Source organism: Geotrypetes seraphini, chromosome 1 (genome assembly GCF_902459505.1).
Source record: "Geotrypetes seraphini chromosome 1, aGeoSer1.1, whole genome shotgun sequence".
Classification (NCBI taxonomy): Eukaryota; Metazoa; Chordata; class Amphibia; order Gymnophiona; family Dermophiidae; genus Geotrypetes; species Geotrypetes seraphini.
The window spans coordinates 203,128,419-203,150,716 of record NC_047084.1 but is presented as its reverse complement, the minus strand read 5'-3'; the positions used below and the strand labels follow the sequence as shown (position 1 = coordinate 203,150,716).

The following is a 22,298-nucleotide window of genomic DNA, read 5'->3' as shown; positions in this document are numbered from 1 at the left end:
TGTTGTCTAACTGCCACAGGCTGTATAATAAACCAACTTTGCAATTTTCCAAACAGTGAATTCGGAATTAAATGAAAATCATGAAGAATGAGAGCAAGCATAGTTCATTTAATAAATTGATTATTGAATCATTAAATTTATTTTCTTGCATTTTAATATATTACAATTTTATAATTACAGAATGAGCAACTACAATGTTTTTACATCTCTCAGAATTTACAAACATTTTAATGTTCCATATGAAATGTTTTGTTAAAAGAGATCTCAAAAATATTTTTGAATTCTTGCTACCTTCCTCATCTCATGATAAATTTATAGTTAATTCAATGCCTATATCATGCCCCTAACAAAAAAAAAAAGCCAAAACAGATTTTTTAAGGTAGCATTGTTAAACCTTACACAGCAGAACTGAAACTTTAGCCTGAAGTGTCAAATTTTTCAGCCATGAGAAATTTGCAAGTTGGCAGTGGTTGTTTCTTGCTGGAAACATGGTGACCAAAATTATACAATGCCTTAAAGATATAGGTCTTGATACTGTAAAAAAAAAAATTAGTACATCTCTTAGCAAAACTATACATGCACTACTCATCTTTACTGACAAAAGTTAAAAGTACATGCAAGATCAAGCCCCTAAATATCCAATTGCAGATCAGACAAGGTCTAACCATCATCAACTCCTAAGTATATTGAACCTTTGTCTACTACAAATGATCAATATTGGTACTGACCATATGAATGCTATAAGCAGGGCTAAAATGCATTATGTTATATTTTTGTTTTCCGGTTTCTAGGGAAAGGTCATATGTTTAATAGCAGACACAAACTTACAACTGTAGAGATTCAGTTCTTAAATGATTCTTGTTACTTACAAAACTTTACACAACTTCAAGATATGCTGTGTTAATACATCATTACCTGTCTTTCTAGTTATTTCCCACAAATGTTTCTATGGTCTTCTCTGCTGCTTTGAAAGGCTTTGTCTATATACAAAAGAGCAGGTTACATGAAAAGGTGTGGTAAAGTTATTGGAAGGCTTTAAAAAAAAAAAAAAAGGTTAAGAATTATTCAGAGAATTGTATCCCAAAAACGATTTCCTATTTCCTTCCAAAATCAGAACAATGACGAAAGTTGCTGTACTGGTACCCATTGTAGGGCCACTATCTGGACTAGACAAAGTTTTTGGTCTTTAGAGTTAAAAAGTATAGGGAAGATGGTTGCAGTTTTGACAGACAAAAATGAAACCATAGAAACCTCATTAAGTTCCTCCAATCACTGTAGCTGAGGTATACCATCATAAAAGTCAAGTACACCATGAAAAATAAAAAATCACATAAGGTCTCCAAATATTAGCCAAAAGGTATAAACCTTCTCCAAAACAATAACTATTCCTCCCTCCTCCAAGCTAAAATTAATTTGAATATACTACATGCATATTGGCAATTCCTTTTATTCACGAAGTATATCAAATATTAAACTGTTATCTTTTACTACATATAGCAAAGGCAGTAGTCATCCCCTTCCCCAAGTGAGTTACAGCCATTTCATTCAAACCACACATTCACCCTCTTTAAAAAAAAAGATCTGTAATAAGGAAACATTATAAATGTAGTGATCAACCTACAAGCCCCTGAGCATTTTATGTATAGTTTATGTAGGTGAAAAGGCATAAGGCAAGAATTACTGTATCTTGCTACATAAGTGCTTTGTGCAATATTCAATAAAGTTTATTTGCTTTTTTTTTTTTTTCAAAACAGTCTCATAGCAGGAGGAACATTAAAAAAAATCCCAATATAATTAACTTCCAATATTTCCAGTATATAACAAAAAATCCCAAGATTTTCCAGTTATATTTCCACAATCATAATTCAGCTAATATAGCCCTTGCATCCATGATTGTGTTTTGGGATCAATTCTGCAGATCATTACTGAAATGCTTTTATGCAGTCTTTCTTCTATTAAAATGGTGTCATCTTGGTGATATTGGAGGGCTGGAGAATGAGCCAGAGCTCCTTGAAGGCTGAAAAGGCAGTGGAGAAGTAGGAGACAGTTTTTTCGGACTGCAGAGATCCCCATTATGTAGCTTCCAAAGCAGCTCCTCATTTTCCATGGACAGACGTTTGTTTACCTTCGACTCTTTCTGCAAGGACTCTTGCAACACTGCTTGCTCTGAAGAGAGTTGCCTAAAGAACAAGACAGAGTTTATATGTTTACCTGATAATGTCTGCTTCCTTTTCAACTTCAAGAAATATTCAATAAGATCACCAGACAATTTAAATTATTAAAAAAAAAAAAAAAATCCCACACAGAATGGAATACACTTCTGAAATAAATACAAATTAACCACAAAGTCAAAAGCTGGCTAACAGTTACCAGTTTTGGAAAATGATTCCATTAAAAAGTTAGCACTATCCTGTTCCCTCTAAACTGAGCAGGAGTTCTCTAAATGCATTCCTATAAGTGGGGGGTGGTGCTTCAATATTGTTTTCACTTATTAGGGACAGGCACAGGTTCCATGGAGTTCTGTAGAACTTATCTGTCTCTCACTATCAAAAATGTGATGGTGAAAACAGCACCTCCCAACGGCAAGGCTCCCACGCAGAGAAAAAAGTGTTTATAACCTGGCATCTAGCTAGGTGCCATTGAGCACATACGTTGTTATAAATAGGCATTGGTCAGAGAATGCCTACACACATATGTAGGGTCATCCCTCTCCCCTCCCCCTGCAAAAAAATGGCTGTGGGAAAAGATGTGCAAAATTAACCCATTGCTAACAATCAGAAAACCTCAATTACCATACCAAGAATCTCAAATCTAGGAGCCACAAACTTAATTAAAAGTAATTTCCAAACATACTTTGATAAGTGCAAAAACAGATATTACAGCTTATGAACTCTGAAAAGGAAGCTTACAAATATAAAATGCATATCTATGAGTCTAAGTGCTAGGCATTGGTCAGAGAATGCCTACACACATATGTAGGGTCATCCCTCTCCCCCCCCTGCAAAAAAATGGCTGTGGGAAAAGATGTGCAAAATTAACCCATTGCTAACAATCAGAAAGCCTCAATTACCATACCAAGAATCTCAAATCTAGGAGCCACAAACTTAATTAAAAGTAATTTCCAAACATACTTTGATAAGTGCAAAAACAGATATTACAGCTTATGAACTCTGAAAAGGAAGCTTTTTGGCACAATGTATGTATTATAGCAAGAATTACCAATATGCATACCCTTGTGCTTAAAAATGACATTCCTTATCACAGTATGTGCAATATTAACTCATTTGGAAATGTGCCTATAGACTATAAGCTGATGCAAGATAAACAAACACTGATCTAGTAATTTCAAAATTTAGATTGTAAAAAAAAAAAAGGGCCTGGTCTAGAGAAACCAAGGCCCTGATTCTATAAATGGGGCACCTACCGTGTTTAATTGGTGCTGATAATTTAAAGCACCATTAAAAAACAATTTTTTAAAATTAATTAGCCAGTAAGCACTTACCACCTCGCAGTACGTGTCTACACCAAGCAGCCTACCCAAAAAGTAGGGCATGGATTGAGTTAGGCATTGGCATATTAAGCCAATAAAACTGTGGCTTAATATACCAGTGCCCATCATTATGGCACCTACTGCCACCTAATTTGATTTTGATGCCACTAGGCATGATTCTACAAACCGTGCCTAACTTTGATCAACATATAGTAGGTGCCATTTTGCTAGGCGCCTACTGGGTTAGGCATCATTTATAGAATCTGGCCCCAAGAGCCCCACCAATAGTATAAACAAACAGAATTGCCCCAATACTGATACGTTAACAATTTGACTACTGGGCCAATTTGGTCTACTGGTTAGAATCATCTGTGCTGTCCTTCGCATCCATTTCTTCCATTTCAAAATTTAGGATGTCAGGGCTTATTTGGGGCTATTAAGCACATAAACTTGCCTGCCTAATTAGAACATAAAATTTCATGATTAAAATCCTGATATTATTGTAGCCAAGTAATGTCATACACACAAATTATTGCAGTTTTCTGTTCTTTACCTTGAAAGTGCCATGTGTTTGTCCATCCGAGCTTTCAAGTCTTCATTCTCTTGCTGGTATTTATTTAATTTTTCAACTAAAGTTGTATTGTTCTCCACCTTTCACAAAGAATGGTATTAGTAAATTTTACAACCTGTTACTGAATATCAAGGCAAAACAGGCTCAGTCATGTAACTCAAATATTCATGAGAATTCCCTATTTTCTTAAGCTGTCTGAATTACAATTTGTTATTAGTAATTACATGAGATCCAAGCTACTAAGACACTACTATTAGTAAATACATGAGACCCTCCCTTCCCACTAAGCAAATGTTTAACTGTATTATGTTTCCAGTTATTACTTTAAAACTCACTAGTCTTTCAATCTGCATCAGCTTCTTATCTTGCTTGTGTAGTTTCTCATTCTTTATCTCCATTACCGCTTTCAAGCTTTCCAACTCCTGTTCCAGATATTCAAGCTGAGGATTCTTCTGAAAGATTATTCCATTAAGGTCAATTGAGCTTATTGTATGGCCATACAGAAAGTATATTAGACAGAAAAATCATGTTGATTATTACCTTCCTGAACTGCCAAAATTTACACACACAAACTACCCCCGTTTTAACAAGCTAGATGCTTTTAGCATGGGCCAGCAAGGTATGTGGAATTCTAGGAGCGTTGGAGCATATACCATGCCAGCCTCCGTAAAAAACCTCTACCGCAGCAAAAGGGCCATTAATGGTTTATATGATGAAAAAAATTATAAATGGGCCAGAATATTCAAACTCTGCTTGCTAGGAAATGCTTGGTATTTGGAAGTGGTTTGTGATTGTGATCCATAATCACTATATTTCTAACCATTGTAATTTTGTGGTCTTCTTGAGAATTTAAGATGGTCTCTCTCATACCAAGACGCGTTTTCCTGCTCACAAATATAATTTATTCTTCAATACCTCAACCGCTTTTAGGAAGCGATCCCATTCCTTATGTTTCATCCTTCCCTTTTCAATTTTTTTTTTTTTTAATTGAACTACGTATTTTTTCCCCTTCCACTTCTTTTCCCTACCATCACTTTCCAGTATGTTCAGTTAAAGTCTAAATGTTTCACAATCCCCTCTTCTTTTTCTTTTCAATTATTTTATATATTGTATTAATTTTATTTTTTATCTTATTTTAACTTGTAAACTGGCTAGATATTTGCTGATAGACGGTATAGTAAAATTTAATAAACTTGAAACTTAAACTTTAAACTATGTCAATGAACACTTGAGCAATTAAATCTTTTCATAGCTAAGCAAAATTAACACCACATGGCTATTATTGTACCAAGATCAACAAGCATTACATTACCTTTACCACCTTGATATCGTACAATAAAGCCTTTTTTCATGCATAACTTGGTGGATTTTGTTTTCATTGATAGGAAACCCAGCTCTTCTTTAGAATGCAGCATCCAGAAAACCCTGTTTTCTTTTAAAGATAAGTAGGACACAGCCACAAGGCTGGTTTTAGACATGTTGGGGCCCAGGGCAGAAATTAAGGAGGTGGCCTCTAATCCCCTCTCCTCTCTGCACACTCCCCCGATATCCCTACTTCCCATTACTACCACACAATCTCACAACCACCAAATATCCTCACCTTCCATTACTACTACACATAAAACAACTTTAAATGACTTCTTTATACACAAAACACAGACAGACCTTTACCAAATAAAGAACAAGAGATCACAAACAGAAATTGAACTGGGAACCCCAAGAAATTAAACTCAGCAAGTATTACAACAATGGAGAAATAAAAACAGATTCACTTCTTTCTGTACTGAATACACAGGGATCCCAGGCCCAGGTTCACCAAAAATTAGCCAACTCCCTTGCTGTGGCTGGTAGCGATCCCAAAACCCTGCCAGTTGAAGATCACCTCCTTCGGACTGGCAGCCAGAAATCGCCAAACTCTGCTGCTAGTGGCAGTTCTCTAAGCCAGTGTTTTTCAACCGCTGTTCCGCGGCACACTAGTGTGCCGCGAGATGTTGCCTGGTGTGCCGCAGGGCCGCCGGGCCCGGAGCTGACAGGGGGCCCGAGGCAGGGGCGCCAGTAGCTCGCCAAGGCAAAGTGAGTCGATCACCCAGGACTCACTTTGTCTTGGTGATCTAATCTATCGAGCCGATAAGTCTTCTTCTCCCCGACGTTAATTCTGCAGTCGGAGAGGAAGTTCGGGCCAGCCAATCGCTGCCTGGCTGGGCGGAACTTCCTCTCCGATTGCAGAATTGACGTCAGGGAGAGTATGCGTCGGAGTCGGCTTTGGGGCCTGTTATCCATTGGTGGGTCCTGTTCCCCGATGGCAGCGGCAGCGGCTTGGGGAACGGCAGGGAGAAAGAAAGAAAGGGGGCAGGCAGGGAAACAGAAGGAAAGAAGAGAAACAGAAAAAAAGAAAGAAAGAAAGAAAGGTCAGGGAGAGAGGAAGAAAAAGTTGGGGGAGGGAATGAGGTGTGGAGGAGAGAAAGCATACAGGCTGATAGAAGGGAAGAAAGATTGGATGCACAGTCAGAAGAAGAAAGTGCAACCAGAAATCACCAGACAAGGTAGGAAAAATGATTTTATTTTAAATTTAGCAAAGTGGAGGCAGTATTACCACAGTTTTCAAAGGAATTTGCCCAAATAACTTAATAGTTAACTGGGTAAATTCCCAGAGATGAAAACTTCCCTTCACTTACTATGCACAGTTCTGAATTTATATCTGCTGTCTATATTTTACAATATGGTCACCTTTTACTAAACCGCAATAGTGGTTTTTAGCGCAGGGAGCCTATGAGCGTCAAGAGCAGCGCTGGGCATTCAGCGCAGCTCCCTGCGCTAAAAACTGCTATTGTGGTTTAATAAAAAGGATGGAGGGTATATTTGTCTATTTTTGTATGCTATAAAAACCAAATACAGAGAGAGACTGAGAGCTGTTGACGAAGAGCTACGTGTGTGTCTTTCTTCGATTCCAGCCAGAATATCAGCTTTGTGTTCAGCCAAACAGGCCCAGGTTTCGCACTGAATAAAGTATTTTATAATTTTTATTTTGTAATAAAGTAATTATAAAATACTTTCTTTGTGTTTATTTGATTCCTATTCAAGAGAATTACTTTATATATAGTCAATATAGGCAGAGAGTTACATTTTTTAACATTTTCTAATGGTGGTGTGCCTCGTGATTTTTTTCATGAAACAAGTGTGCCTTTGCTCAAAAAAGGTTGAAAAACACTGCTCTAAGCTGCCACCAGCTGCAGAGCTTGAAGAGTTCTGGCTGCTGTACTAGAAGAAGAGATCTTCAGCTAGGTAGGATGCAAGGGGCATGACAGGAAGAAAGTTTATCGCCCATCCACTTTGGGCTCAGGGTCACTGTCCATCCTAACTCCTCCAATCAGCTGTCTGGTAAGTCACTGGACACAATGCAAAAATCTGTAATGCAAATAGCCCAAAGCTAACATATTCCAGGTAATATATTTAAAATAAAACTCTCTTCTACCTTTGTTTTCTACACATTTTATTTTTCCATCATGTTGGTCCCATTTTGTCTCTTCTGCCTTCCTATGTCTTCTAACAATTCCCTTTCCAATGGTTGCTGTCCATGTGTCTTTTCTCCTCTCTCCTGTCTTGTTTCATTTTGTCACTACTCCTGTCTTTGATATAATGATCTTTCCTTTTGGCTCTTCCTGTCCCCTTTTTTTCTTTACTTTTCTGCCTCTCCATCCACTCAAATTTCACCCTTGTCCTTTTAACTCTTCAGCTGCTTATCAACTTTCCTTCTCCCTTTCTCATGCTCTAGCTTTCCCTTTTCCCTTCTCATGCCTTCCCCAACCTCCTATTTCCTCATATATTTCATCTACACCTCTGTACTTACTACCCTCCTTTCATTTATCTCCTTGCCACCCTCACAGTTTCTCCCACATAATTCCACAATTTCCAGTATATCCCCTCCCCCATTCATGTTCCTTAATAGCCTAATGTCAACCTACAAAAAAGATTTTCTTCAAACCTAATGCGGCTTTTAGTACACCACCCTATATCAAATTAAAATGAAATGCCATGGCTCCAATAGAAGGAATTGATATGCCAAGGGGTTCCAGCAAGGCAGAATTAACACAAATCAAGGGGCCAATTTCTCTAATCTGACAGGGCTATGTACATCTAGCATAGCTACAGGAAAATAACTGTCTTAAGCAGTACTATGTTTGCATGCCTTCTATTTTCATTATGCTTCCTACAACACTGAAATAGTAACCGACAATCATCCTAGCTTTCCAAATAGGAATTCTACCCTACTGCCTTTGCTTATTTTGTCAAAATGAGTTTTCCTAGAAATGTTTTCCTCCTGTTACCAAACTATACTTGTTACAAGATCAGCAACCCTTTTACAAGGTGAATGTAAAGCGTCAGAAAATGCCTGAATGTAGTAGGATTACAGGTGTAGTGCAACACCCCCCCCCCCCTTTTTCAGCTCTCCTGAAGCACTGGGCTTCAGATTCTATGGTATGTCCAGCCTCTGGAAACTCACCATTGGCGTACCTAGCATATGTGATACCCAGGGCCAATCTTTTCCTTTTTTTTTTTTTTTTTTAAACCCCCCTCTCTATATGAACATGATTTTTAGTAATAATCCACAAGTCGCACAACAAGAGTGTACCTAGGAAAAGGCAGTATCTTACAAACTGCAGTGAGCACTAAAACATTAATACACCCAATGTAAAACAAACAAGTCAGAATAGTACAGATCGATCCTGCACAGTCTATGCCACAGAAATGTCTTTTATACACACAACACAAACACTCTCGCCCAGTATGGAATAAGTAATCACAAACTAAAAACAGAAATATGTAGACAAAAGTTGAACTGAACCGCCAAGAAGCCAGACTGTATACAATGCAACACTACAGAAACAGTGAGGCATATCCCCTAATATTGTACAAAATATAATGATAGCAGATGTAAATTAGAAAAAAAGAGAAACAACAAATCACTTTACAAATTAATAAATAAAAATAAAACAAATAGAAAAGATAATACCATTTTATTGGACTAATACATATTTCATTTAGCTTTCAGAGATCAAATCCTCTTTCCTCAGGTCAGTAAAGTATACTGCTGTTACAGTATCCTGTCCTGAAGGGGGATTTGATCTCTGAAAATTAGTCAAAAATGTATTAAAATTAGTCCAATAAACGAATAACCTTATTTTTATTTTCTATTTATAAATATTTAGCAACACAGATACAATACTAATTTATCCTAAAGTAAAAAAAAATATACCGTATTTTTCGTTCCATAAGATGCACTTTTTCCACTCCCCGGAAAAATGAGTGCGTTTTATGGAGCAAATATACCTTCCCCCCCCTCCCGGTACCTTTTTAAAGCTGCAGTGGTCCAGCACACTCTCCTGCTGGGGCTGGCTTTGGTAGCAGAGCGGCGTGATACAGGAGCTTGACCTTTGGGTGGGACCAGGCAGGAAGCGCAAAGGTTGCGCTCCTGTGTTGCACCGCTCTGCTACCAAAGCCAGCCATCCTGCAGGAGAGCGTGCTAGACCACCGCAACTTTAAAAAGGTACCGGGGGCTGCGGGCAGCTTTGTGCTGTGGGCAGTGGGCTCCTTCAGCTGTGGGTGGCTTCAGGCTGCGGGTGGGTTGCTTTGGCTGCAGTCGGCCGCTGCTTTGGGTTTCCCAGTACCAGAAGCACCAGACCACCAGATGCACCCCTCTGTAGAGGAGGAAATTTTTTTCCCTTGGTTTTTCCTCCTCTACAGGGGATGCGCGTCTTATGGACGGGTTCATCTTATAGAACAAAAAATACGGTGTATATTTTTTTCTATCTTTGTCTGGTTTCTGCTTCCCTCATCTTCTTGTCATTTTTTCCTTCCATCCTCACTCTGCCTCTTCCATATTGCATCTGCTCTCTTTCTAAGCCCCTTTCAGAAACTCTCTCCTTCTCACCCAGATTGGTCTGGCATCCATCTTCTTACTTCCACTCCCCCATGGTCTTGCATCTGTCTCCTTCCTCCACGCCCCATCCCGGTGATTTTTCGCTTCTCTCTTCTCATTTCCTCCTCTCAGATCTGGTATCTCTCCCCTTCCCTCCACCCCAATTCCCTCGAGTATCCTGCCCTCCTCTCTCCCTCCAATTCCATCAAGTAACCTGCCCCTCTCTCTTTCTCTCCCTCCACTCCAATTCTATCAAGTATCTTGCCTCTCTTCACTCCCCCTCTCTTCACCCCAATTCCATCAAGTATCCTGCCCCCTCACCTCCCGACCGCTGCTGCTGTTTTCCCACACGGTCCTGATGGCACACAAACCTCAAGTGCTACTCAACCTCTTCCCCTTGTTGGCCCATCTCTCTCACTTCCCCTTACCTTCACGGTTACCTTTCAAAATCAAAGTTTTCCCTTTCAGAGGAGCCATGGTGCAGCAGCTGTTCTAAGTTGCAGGCGGCTACCCGGCCCCAAGCTTCCCCTCTGCTGCGATATGCCTAGGTGCAAACAGGAAGTTGCATCAGAGGGGAAGCTTCAGGCCAGGCAGCCACCTGCAATTTATGATAACAGCTGCCATGCCGGGGCCCCTCTGAAAAAGAAAAGTTTGATTTTGAAAGGCAACTGCAAAGGTGAGGGAAAGGGAGAAAGATGGGCCAACAAGGGGAAGAGATGCCCGGCTGCAGGGACCCCTGGAACTGTGGGACCTGGGGCAGCTGCTCTGTTTGCCCTCCCATAACACCGGCCCTGTTGACAACAAGAGAACTCAAATCCATCTCCAGTTATTTCGCTTATGAGAAAATTTTGGAAACTTCTGCCACCCTGTTTAACAAAGTCTATTTTCCACAGTCCTTATCAAATGAGAAACTCGGCGAGAGGGAGAATTAGAAGGGCTTGAGCTTGCACAGATGCATGCTCAAAGCCGGTAGAGGCAGGAAGATCTTCAAGCGGCACCGGCACGTCCTGTGGGCTGCGTGCCAGTGCCAGACGGGGGGTGAGTTAAAGTTGGTCGGGCAGGGGGTGCCGATTCGAGCGGGGGGGGGGGGGCCTTTGCGACGGTGGGAAGTGATGCCGGTGCCAGACAGGGGGGTGAGTTCAACTTGGTCGGGGGGGGGCCTTTGCGAGCGGGGGGGGGGAGCAGCACCGCTGGCCTCGGGGGGGGGGGAACGTATCAAAGCGAGTTTCCATTATTTCCTATGGGGAAACTCGCTTTGATATACAAGTATTTTGGTTTACGAGCATGCATCTGGAATGAATTATGCTCGTAAACCAAGGTTCCACTGTATCTCCTATTATGAACAATCTGAAGCCAAACCAGGAGACAAATTCTTGCATAGCAATTGTGGTCAGCCCCCAGATCTGCTACGGAAACACAATGGAATTTGAGTTAATAAAAATGGGAAACATTTTAAAGTAAAAATGTTCATTAGGTTTTGAATAGATTTCTTTAAAAAGTCTTGATGAATGTTACATCTTGTAGATTCACTGAACTGTTCAATGAACATGTTTTGAATATATACCCATCTCTCTACCTAAATGTTCCTTTGTGCAGGTGGTAGGTTACATAAATGGCAGAAACAATAAAAGTGTTATATGTTTTTGAAATAACTCATTAGGCTCTTCCTCCAAGCATGACCTCTCTAGTTATTGTAGACAGAATTCATCAGAGGTGAGCAGGGCTTCAGAGAGGCTATTTACCGCATTTGCTTTTTCTTTTGCTAATTTCTTTTTTTCTTCCTGAACCCTCATCTTCTCCTTTAAAGATTCATTTTCACTTCTCAGTTCATCGATTATTTTCTGCAAAACAAAAAGGGATGAATACATGAAAATAAAATTCTAAATATTAGCTAGTATTAAAAAAAACACTTCACTATTCTGTAGTTTCTACCTCCAATGATGTTTGCTTCTCTCCGAGTGAATCCTCCATTAATCTCTTATCTAGTTCACTGGTCTTCTTGAGTTCTGGTAAAAAACAAAATTAAGCAGATCAGATGGAAAAGTCCATATTTTCACTGCTTCCTTAAATAACCTAGTTCCTGTGCAAAAGCTGTCAAACACATAATAAATGATGCACTATTCATTGTATATACCATATTTTTTGCTCCATAAGACGCACTTTCCCCCCCAAAAAGTGGGTGGAAATAAGGGTGCATGTTATGAAGTGAATATACTCCCCCCGGCAGTACCTTTAAATTGTGGTGGTCACTGGACGGCTGCCTGCTGATTATGTTGGGGCCAGCGGCGCAAAAGCGCGTTAATGCCTGGGCCCACAACACTTCCCGATTGTGGTGGTCGCTGGACGGCTGCCTGTTGATTACTGGTATGTCAGGGCCAGTGGTGCACATGCATTCTAATGCCACTTCCTGAATGGCTGTTGTCAGTCCCACAAGAACTGACGTCAGCCATTCAGGAAGTGGCGTGTGCCCAGACAATAGAGCGTTTGTGTGTTGCTGATCCAACATACCAGTAATCAGTAGGCAACCGTCCAGCAACCACCACAATCAGGAAGTGTCGTGGGCCCAGGCATTAGTGTGCTGCTGGCCTGACATACCGGTAATCAGTAGGCAGCCATCCAACGACCATAATTTAAAGGTACCGCCGGGGGCGGGGGGCTGGGATGGAATTTAAAGGTGCCGGGTATATATTAGTATACAAATTGGTTCAGAATATTTTTTTTTCTTGTTTTCCTCCTCTAAATCTTATGGTCAGATGCGTCTTATAGTGCGAAAAATATGGTAGTTTAGCGAATTGCTCTGGACTAAATCTAAGAAAGGTGCTACACAAACAAAACAAACTCCATGCATATAAACCAATTCTCACTACAGAAAAATTAATCAAAGTATTTGTCAGTTTATCAAGTACAAAGTATCACTTATTCAACTATAATGAGGGCTGCTGCAAGGCAGTGGCATAGCGAGAGTGAGAGGTGCCCAGGGCGGTGGTGCTCCTCCGCCACCCTCTTCTCCACCCCAACCCTCATCCGTTCCTTCCCCACCCCCCTGCCCTGTATGCGCACCCCTTTCCCATGCCACCTTAACATTCCTGGCATGAGCAGCAACCCCAACCTGCTGCCAGCATCAGCTCTTCCTCTGATGTCACTTCCTAGGTGCAGGTCCAGTAAGTGACAGAGGAAGAGCTGACGCTGGCACGAGCAACAGGTTGGGGTAGCTGCTTGTACCAGGAACGTTAAAGAGGTACAATGGGCGGAGAAATGGCAGATAAAGTTTAACGTGGAAAAGTGCAAAGTAATGCATTTAGGCAGAAAGAACAAGGAACACGAGTATAGAATGTCAGGTGCAACTCTAGGTAAGAGCGAACAAGAAAAGGACCTGGGTGTACTGATAGATAGGACCCTGAAACCATCGGTACAATGCGCGGCAGTGGCAAAGAAAGCAAATAGAATGTTAGGCATGATAAAGAAAGGAATCACGAGTAGATCGGAGAAAGTTATAATGCCGCTTTATAGGGCAATGGTCAGACCTGGAATACTGTGTCCAACATTGGTCTCCCAACCTAAAGAAGGATATAAAACTGCTGGAGAGGGTGCAGAGACGAGCAACGAAGCTAATAAAAGGTATGGAGAACTTGGAATACGAGGAATGACTTAAGAGACTGGGATTGTTCTCCCTTGAGAAAAGGAGACTGCGAGGGGATATGATCGAGACTTTCAAAATACCTAAAGAAAGATATGGCGATACTCGAGAGGGTCCAGAGAAGAGCGACAAAAATGATAAAGGGCATGGAAAACCTCTCGTATGCTGAGAGGCTGGAGAAGTTGGGGCTCTTTTCCCTAGAAAAGAGGAGACTTAGAGGGGATATGATAGAAACTTATAAGATCATGAAGGGTATAGTGAAGGTAGAGAGAGACAGATTTTTCAGACTGGCGGGAGCAACAAGAACTAGAGGACACTCAAAAAAATTGAAGGGAGATAGTTTTAGAACAAATGCTAGGAAGTTCTTCTTTACCCAGAGGGTGGTGGACACCTGGAATGCGCTTCCAGAGGGGGTGGTTGAGCAGAGTACGGTTTTAGGTTTCAAAAAGGGATTGGACGAATTCCTGAGGGGTAAGGGAATCCAGGGGTACAATTAGAGGGTTACTATACAAGACAAAATGCTCTTGAGTAATAGATCACTACAGGTCATTGACCTGGGGGGCCGCCGCGGGAGCGGACTGCTGGGCGTGATGGACCTATGGTCTGACTCGGCAGAGGCCATGCTTATGTGCTTATGTGCTTATGAATCAACAAAATAGAGCAGAAAAAAAAAATTATTTACAGCATGCGATGATCTTAAGGTAGCCAAACTGGTTGAAAAGGTGATGGTGAAAGCTAGAAGGATGTTAGAGTACATAGGGAGAGGTATGGCCAGTAGGAAAAAGGAGGTATTGATGCCGCTATACTGTATACAACTCTGGTGAGAACTCATTTAGAATAGTGTGCAATTCTGAAGACCGAACCATCAAAAAGATATAATCAGGATGGAGTCTGTCCAGAGGAAGGCTACTAAAAGATTCTAAGTTTCCAAGTTTTATTAAGAATTTGATAAAACGCTTATATAATTTCTAAGCGATTTACATTTTAAAAAAATGATACAAAAAAGAGGACATATAGACAATACTGATGTTAATACTAACTTACAAGAGACACAAGGAAAAAGGGAGAGAACTACAATTTTTAAAAGCAAAGAAACATTCAAGGCAAACACATTAAAGGAGGGAGGAGTTTTAACCTTATAAGGCTAGTTTCTGGTATTGTGAAGAGTCTGAGTATCACTGTTAATGGATAATATCAATTTTAAGAGTTCAACCATTTCAGAAATTAATTCTGAAAGGCATCATTAAATAGAAAACTTGTAAGAATACTTTTAAATTTATCTACAGTAATTGTTTTTCTTCTCTTAAAAAATATGGAAGACGATTCCAAATTTGTAGGGCTCTTATAGAGAAAACCTCCATTCTTGTATTTATGATTTTCAAAGATGGGATTGTTAAAAGATTTTGTTCTGCCGATCTAAGTGTTCTTGATGGAGCATAAGGCAACAGCAGTCTGTCAAGAAAAATAGGTTGTTTTGAATGCTGGATTTTAAATGTCAGAAGCGCTAATTTAAAAGTTATCCTATGTGGAATCGGCAGCCAATGGGCATTTTTTAAGAGGGGTGTAACGTGGTCGAACTTTTTTGATTTAGTAATGATTTTTATTGCTGTGTTTTGAATGATTTGTAAATGTCGTATTTCTTTTTGGGGCAAGTTACTGTATAGGGAATTGCAGTAGTCTAGTTTTGAGATGACCAAGGAATGTATCAATATATTAAGGGAAGCGGCGTGGCTTGGGAGCGCTATAGAATGGTCAGGTAGACTTGAAGCTCCTCATACCCAGGCTCTTTTTTAGTCATTTTCAACCTTTAAAAATATTTTTATTTTTATAATTTTTGTCATATTATTGACAAAGGATGGCTGGTTCTAAACAGTTTGAGGGGGGGGGGGGGCACGAGGCTAATGCTCTGTCATGACCTCTTGACTTCTGACAGTCCAGGTCTTCACCGGTCAGCTGGAGTCCATTTATCAGATACTAGATTAGATATTTTTCTGAGTTCCTTGCAAGATTTATTGCAAGACTGTTATGGTGACAGGGAGGCCACAGTTCCTGCAGTGGTGGTGGAGTGATGACAAGCTTTGACTGTCATCATTTGTGACAGGAATTGAAAAGGGAAAGAGGTTAGTTAAGAAAAGGAATTGGTATATAAGGATATGTTGGGTACTTGAGTGCGATACTGCCTTGAGCATTTTATGGGAATTAGTTTGGCCCGGGAGTTATTCAAAAGTTATTTTGATACCATCTAGCTGGATTAGAAAATAGGTGAAGATGTTTTTCATTGTTGCATTTTTTTAATTGAATTTGTTTTTGAAAGAGTTGCAATTCACATTTGACAATTGTTATAATACTAATAAAGCTGCAGTCAAGATTTTGCCACTTTATGAGGATTCAGGATAAAAAAAATGTATTTGTGTGTGGGTGTGGGGGTAACAGGGGTTTGGGGGGAGTGAATGCAAATGTGAGTTAATGTATTTGGGCTCAGACATGGGTGCATTAACTTTGGCTAAGCACTCAAGAGCAGAAAGAAAAAGGGTGAAGTATAGGCAAGAGTTTTGGAAAGGAAGAGTTATGAGAGGATAGGGTTGGTACCAGGGGAGTAGGGCCTTTATTGGAGGATATGGAGGGGGAAGTGGAGCTAGAAGTGGGTACAGGGAGGAAAGGTTTGGAAGGCTTGATTTTAGGGTGGAAAGATGGGTGGGGTAGAGTTGTTGATGGAGAATTGTCCCACCCTCCCACCTGGGAAGCTGGGAGAGGTTTTTATGCCATTGGGGGAAGGGGGTAGGTGTGGATGTTGCAGCTTGCAGGATTTGAAAAAGGGAACAGGTTAAGAACAGAAGTTGGTATATAAGGACATGTTGGGCATTTGAGAGCAACACTGCCATGAGCATTTTGGGAATTAGTTGAGCACTCCACTGGGGGCATGTGGAGTAGAGAATTATTTAATAGCTAGTGCGATACTGTCTGACTGGATTGGAAAATGGGTGAAGATTTTTTTTTTCATTGTTGTATATTTGAATTTGTTTTTGAATGAATTGTTGTAATACTAATAAAGATGCAGTGAGGTTTTGCAACTTTGAGAATTTAGGAGAACAGGGGTTTTGGGAGTGAATGCGAATGCGGGCGAATGCCAAAATTGTGAACGTTGAATACAAGAAAATGTGTCATTTTAGTACTGGATCACAATTATAATACAGTATATTGCTATATTTCTCCATGTTTTAATTAACAGGACAGTGGTTTCTTTTGCAGAAATTCTACGAGTATGCAATCCAAACTACAAACTACTTTAGGACATGCTCCCTGAACATAAGAACAGTATCTTTTAATCCAAGGCTAGCAAAAGTAAAATGATCAGTTTCCAATGCTTTCCAGATATCTTGACATGACACCATGTGTTTTCCCAAAAAGTAAAGAAACACTATCGCATTTATTCCCCCTTTTTCAAAACCACGCATGAGCATCGGAGTAGTATAGAGCATTCAGCATCCCGGCTGGCACTAAAAATCCTCTTGCGCAGTTTTGTAAAAGGGGTGGGTGGGTGGGAGAGTTTAATGTGTTATTAAAGAATTGAAATAGAAATTATTCCATTAGATAAAATGACCTCAATTAAAATAGAAGAGAAATAAAATCTTCTAACATAGCAATCAAAAATATGGTACACATTAAATCCACATTGCAGTCTTAATTAAATTATTTCGTATTCTACCAAAAGCAAAAGGCTTTTATGTTACCAGAGAAAGACTCTTCGTATGCTGTCTTCATCTCTTCTATTTTCTCTGAATGGCTGGTTTCAAGATCTAGTCTTAAATTCTCATGCGTAGTATTCAGCTCATCAACCTTGAAATCAGTATCAAAATAGAAATAGAAATTATTGCTTTGAAGCGACAGAACCAATCATTCCAATTCCAAATCATTTGTTTAATGGAAGCATTTATAAATTGAAAGGGTCCATTTGTCACTTGCATTTAAAACACTTTACAGCTGTAAGGCAATGGGACTTTGACAGTAAAGTTAATTTACTGATGTTTCAGAAGGCCTATCAATCTTGAGAATAAAGATGGTGGGAGATGTTTTTGGATGGACTGAAATATTTTATGGAAATTTTTTTTCAAAAATAATACGGATAAACTAATATAAGAAAATAATACAATACAAATAAAAACTATTAAGAAACAATGAAGAAATATTAAGATTAGTCCCCGGATGTCACATCAGCTCTGCAGACTGCCAACATCTGGACAATTCAAAGGCATGATCTCAGTTTTTGTATTATTTACTTTATATCCAGAAACACAGAAAAAACCGCCTATAGTCTAAAATATGTTGCAACGAATCAGGTGAATAATTTATTCTACAGTATTAGCAGGATAAAGGTATCTTTCATCGAGCGTAGTCTTTGTGAGTTCAAAAGTGCTAATGTGTTGTACTACTCATATAAAGTGCTAAATATATAACAATAAATAACTAAGACCGGCACTTATCTTTTTATAGTTTGAGTGCCGATATCTCAATTGCAGCAATATCAGTGATTGTACAGTTTAGACATCTGAGAGCATAGTCGAATAAGCAAAGTCAATTAGAAAAGTGAGATATGGCTTGAAAGATAATGTATCATACAAGTCTGTTGTTTTGGATTATCGTATTATACAGCAGTACATCATCAGCATATGCTGAGAGCTTTACTTAAGTCAAACCACATGACATACCGCTAATATTAGGGTTACTACGAATCACAATCAACAAAGGTTCTAAAGTGTCTCATACCACAACCTGGATAAAATGGGTCTGACACATTATTTATACATATCCTCGTGACTGGTGCAGTATATAAGATTTTAATCATCTGATCAATTTTTTTCAGGAAAGCCAAACCACCTCAACACCTCAAACATAAATGCCCATTCAATCCCATCAAAAGCTTTTTCTGCATCAAGACTTATTGCTAACAAATATTGTGTGGTATTCCCACTTGCATATAAATAATTATTACAGGAAAGTTGCTCAGACAAAAAACCATTTTGATCTGAATGAATCAAAATAGCAAATAGATTGCAGAAGATTTTGCCTAACACCTTGGCATATAGAGTATTTTAGCGTCCACATTAATAAGAGAAATGGGTCTATAATTCTGGGCTTGAAAAGAATCCTTTCCAGGTTTTGGTGTTACTATAATAGTAGCTTCTGTAAATGTACCTGTAATTAACCCGGAGCAAAATAAGTATGAATAATAATCTAACATGTGAGGAATTAGCAATTCTCTGAAAGCCCTATAAAATTCTAATGTTAAACCTTTCCCCTGCTTCATGCCCATACAAAAAGACTGGACAAAATTGAGGAAGATTTGAAAGTCCAAGGGAAAAAAGTTTTACACCTAGACCAAAAGGTCCAAGGGTTTCAATTCTCTTTAATGCAAGATAGACTATTGTTGGTGAGGAAAGCTGAGAACTTTGATAATTATATAAAAGCATTGACTCTTAGGATCCTGAACTTTCCTAAATTACTGACAATGTCACCTAAAGAATTATTCTATAGATTTTTGAAATAAGTATTTCAGTACCCGGAAGATGGACTTCCTCCTCTTCAAAAAATATATTTCTTACTAATTTCAAAGAAAAAAGTAGCCTCTGCCCCTATGGCTCAACCTAATCCCTCAAGCCTATTAAATATAACAGGAATTCTGGAAACCTCTGGGGACGAGGTTATAAGTCGGTTGACACTCCTGATCACTTTTGTTTTCCATCAGGATAAAGAATCACTTCTTAGGCTTTTTTTTAGGCTGTAAGAGGTGATTTTTTTTTGGCTAGTAATATATCTATGTTTCCAGACGTCTTGAAAATAACACAAACCAGGAGGAAACGGTTTCTAGAAATGAGACAGTATGTACCGTATTTTCACGCAAATAACGCGCACCCGTATAAAACGCGCACACGGGTATAGCGCGCAGAAATCACGATAATATGTACAAAAACTTTGGTATACCGCGCTCACGGGTATACCGCGCATGCTGCCCGACGCTCCTTTCGCCCGCCCTGACTTTCCGTGCGCTGTCCCGACTCTCCGTTCACCCCCCCTGACTTCCGTGCACTGTCCCCCCTTGAAGGTCTGTCCCCATCCTGAAAGCCTGATGCCCCCCCCCGACGTCCGATACATCCCTCCCCCCCGAAGAACCGCCGACTCCCCAACAATATCGGGCCAGGAGGGAGCCCAAATCCTCCTGGCCACGGCGACCCCCTAACCCCACCCCGCACTACATTACGGGCAGGAGGGATCCCAGGCCCTCCTGCCCTCGACGCAAACCCCCCTCCCCCCAACGACCGCCCCCCCCCCAAGAACCTCCGACCGCCCCCCAGCCGACCCGCGACCCCCCTGGCGACCCCCACGACCCCCCCACCCCCCTTCCCCGTACCTTTGGTAGTTGGGCCAGAAGGGAGCCCAAACCCTCCTGGCCACGGCGACCCCCTAACCCCACCCCGCACTACATTACGGGCAGGAGGGATCCCAGGCCCTCCTGCCCTCGACGCAAACCCCCCTCCCCCCCAATGACAGCCCCCCCCCAAGACCCTCCGACCGCCCCCCCAGCCGACCCGCGACCCCCCTGGCGACCCCCACGACCCCCCCACCCCCCTTCCCCTTACCTTTGGTAGTTGGCCGGACAGACGGGAGCCAAACCCGCCTGTCCGGCAGGCAGCCAACGAAGGAATGAGGCCGGATTGGCCCATCCATCCTAAAGCTCCGCCTACTGGTGGGGCCTAAGGCGCGTGGGCCAATCAGAATAGGCCCTGGAGCCTTAGGTCCCACCTGGGGGCGCGGCCTGAGGCACATGGTCGGGTTGGGCCCATGTGCCTCAGGCCGCGCCCCCAGGTGGGACCTAAGGCTCCAGGGCCTATTCTGATTGGCCCACGCGCCTTAGGCCCCACCAGTAGGCGGAGCTTTAGGATGGATGGGCCAATCCGGCCTCATTCCTTCGTTGGCTGCCTGCCGGACAGGCGGGTTTGGCTCCCGTCTGTCCGGCCAACTACCAAAGGTACGGGGAAGGGGGGTGGGGGGTCGTGGGGGTCGCCAGGGGGATCGCGGGTCGGCTGGGGGGTGGTCGGAGGTTCTTGGGGGGGGGGCGGTCGTTGGGGGGGAGGGGGGTTTGCGTTGAGGGCAGGAGGGCCTGGGATCCCTCCTGCCCGTAATGTAGTGCGGGGTGGGGTTAGGGGGTCGCCGTGGCCAGGAGGGTTTGGGCTCCCTTCTGGCCCAACTACCAAAGGTACGGGGAAGGGGGGTGGGGGGGTCGTGGGGGTCACCAGGGGGGTCGCGGGTCGGCTGGGGGGGGCGGTCGGAAGTTCTTGGGGGGGGGCGGTCGTTGGAGGGAGGGGGGTTTGCGTCGAGGGCAGGAGGGCCTGGGATCCCTCCTGCCCGTAATGTAGTGCAGGGTGGGGTTAGGGGGTCACCGTGGCCAGGAGGGTTTGGGCTCCCTTCTGGCCCGATATTGTCGGGAAGTCGGCGGTCCTTCGGGGTGGGGGTGCGAGTGGTCCTGCCGGGGGGGGGGTATGTATCGGACGTCGGGGAGTCGGCCGGGCAAGAGGGCTTGGGCTCCCTCTTGCTCCGATCGTGGATGCGGGTGCGAGTGGGAGCGCGTGCGAGCGGTCGTTCGGGGTGGGGGTGCGAGCGGTCTGGCCAGGAGGGTTTGGGCTCCCTTCTGGCCCGATATTGTCGGGAAGTCGGCGGTCCTTCGGGGTGGGGGTGCGAGTGGTCCTGCCGGGGGGGGGGATGTATCGGACGTCGGGGAGTCGGCCGGGCAAGAGGGCTTGGGCTCCCTCTTGCTCCGATCGTGGATGCGGGTGCGGGTGGGAGCGCGTGTGAGCGGTCGTTCGGGGTGGGGGTGCGAGCGGTCCTGCTGGGGGGGTGAATCGGGCGTCGGGCGGGGTGGGAACTATGTTTTAAAACTTTTGTATACCGCGCTCACGCATATAACGCGCGAGGGGTATGCGCGGTAGGTAAAAACGCGTATAACGCGCGCGTTATATGCGTGAAAATACGGTAATTGCTCTGGGAGCCAAATTTCAATTAAGCTATCCATGTAAATGTATGATCTTTTTGGATCAAACATCTTATATCTTCTATGAACCCTCCCAATTGAGATATTTTCTTGAAGAAAAAGGAGTGGTAATGTCTGTCCCTTCTGTTGAACACCATAAGTGATTGACTCTAGTTTAAAGGTCCATGAATTAATGGAAGAAGTAACACTACAATATCCTATGTATATATTTTTCTTTCTTCTTTGTTTATTTTCAAAGTGAGTCACTCTCTCTGATATGTGAATTGTTTCTCCCTAATGAGGACTGTTAAGAGCCAGTGCATTGTTTATATTTGGAATTGTACTCATATTTCTTAAAAATTGTGGCAAAATCTCATTATATATATATATATATATATAAATTTCTTTGAGATGTATATATACAAATGATACAAATAAAAAAAAAATTCTAATGTTATGCCATCTGGACCAGGTGATTTATCTAAGGCCATACCCTCCATTGCCTCAAAAATTTCTTTACCATCTATATCTTTGGCTAGTATTTCACAGTCAACATTTGATAATGTAGGATGCTCCAGATTATTCAGAAAGGTAGAAGGTACTGCAGTATCCTTTAATTCTGAAGTGTATAACAATTGGTAAAATTCTCGAAAACACTTT

General features: G+C 41.9%; 1 protein-coding gene across 10 annotated transcripts in view; it reads right to left on the bottom strand.

Annotated features, from left to right (window-relative positions):
- Positions 1-924: 924 nt before the first annotated feature.
- MTUS1 (microtubule associated scaffold protein 1) overlaps positions 925-22,298 on the bottom strand; it is a 346,310-nt gene continuing 324,936 nt past the window's right edge. For 9 of the 10 annotated variants that reach the window (XM_033944129.1, XM_033944141.1, XM_033944126.1 and 6 more), the window contains 6 exons: positions 17,347-17,452; positions 11,911-11,984; positions 11,721-11,819; positions 4,397-4,513; positions 4,044-4,141; positions 925-2,180 (listed from right to left, as the gene is read on the bottom strand). In XM_033944129.1, coding sequence (XP_033800020.1) covers positions 1,967-2,180; positions 4,044-4,141; positions 4,397-4,513; positions 11,721-11,819; positions 11,911-11,984; positions 17,347-17,452 — 708 coding nt within the window. In that variant the 3' untranslated portion in view covers positions 925-1,966. The remainder of the gene's footprint in view (positions 2,181-4,043; positions 4,142-4,396; positions 4,514-11,720; positions 11,820-11,910; positions 11,985-17,346; positions 17,453-22,298) is intronic. The other variant, XM_033944151.1, reaches the window with a different exon arrangement.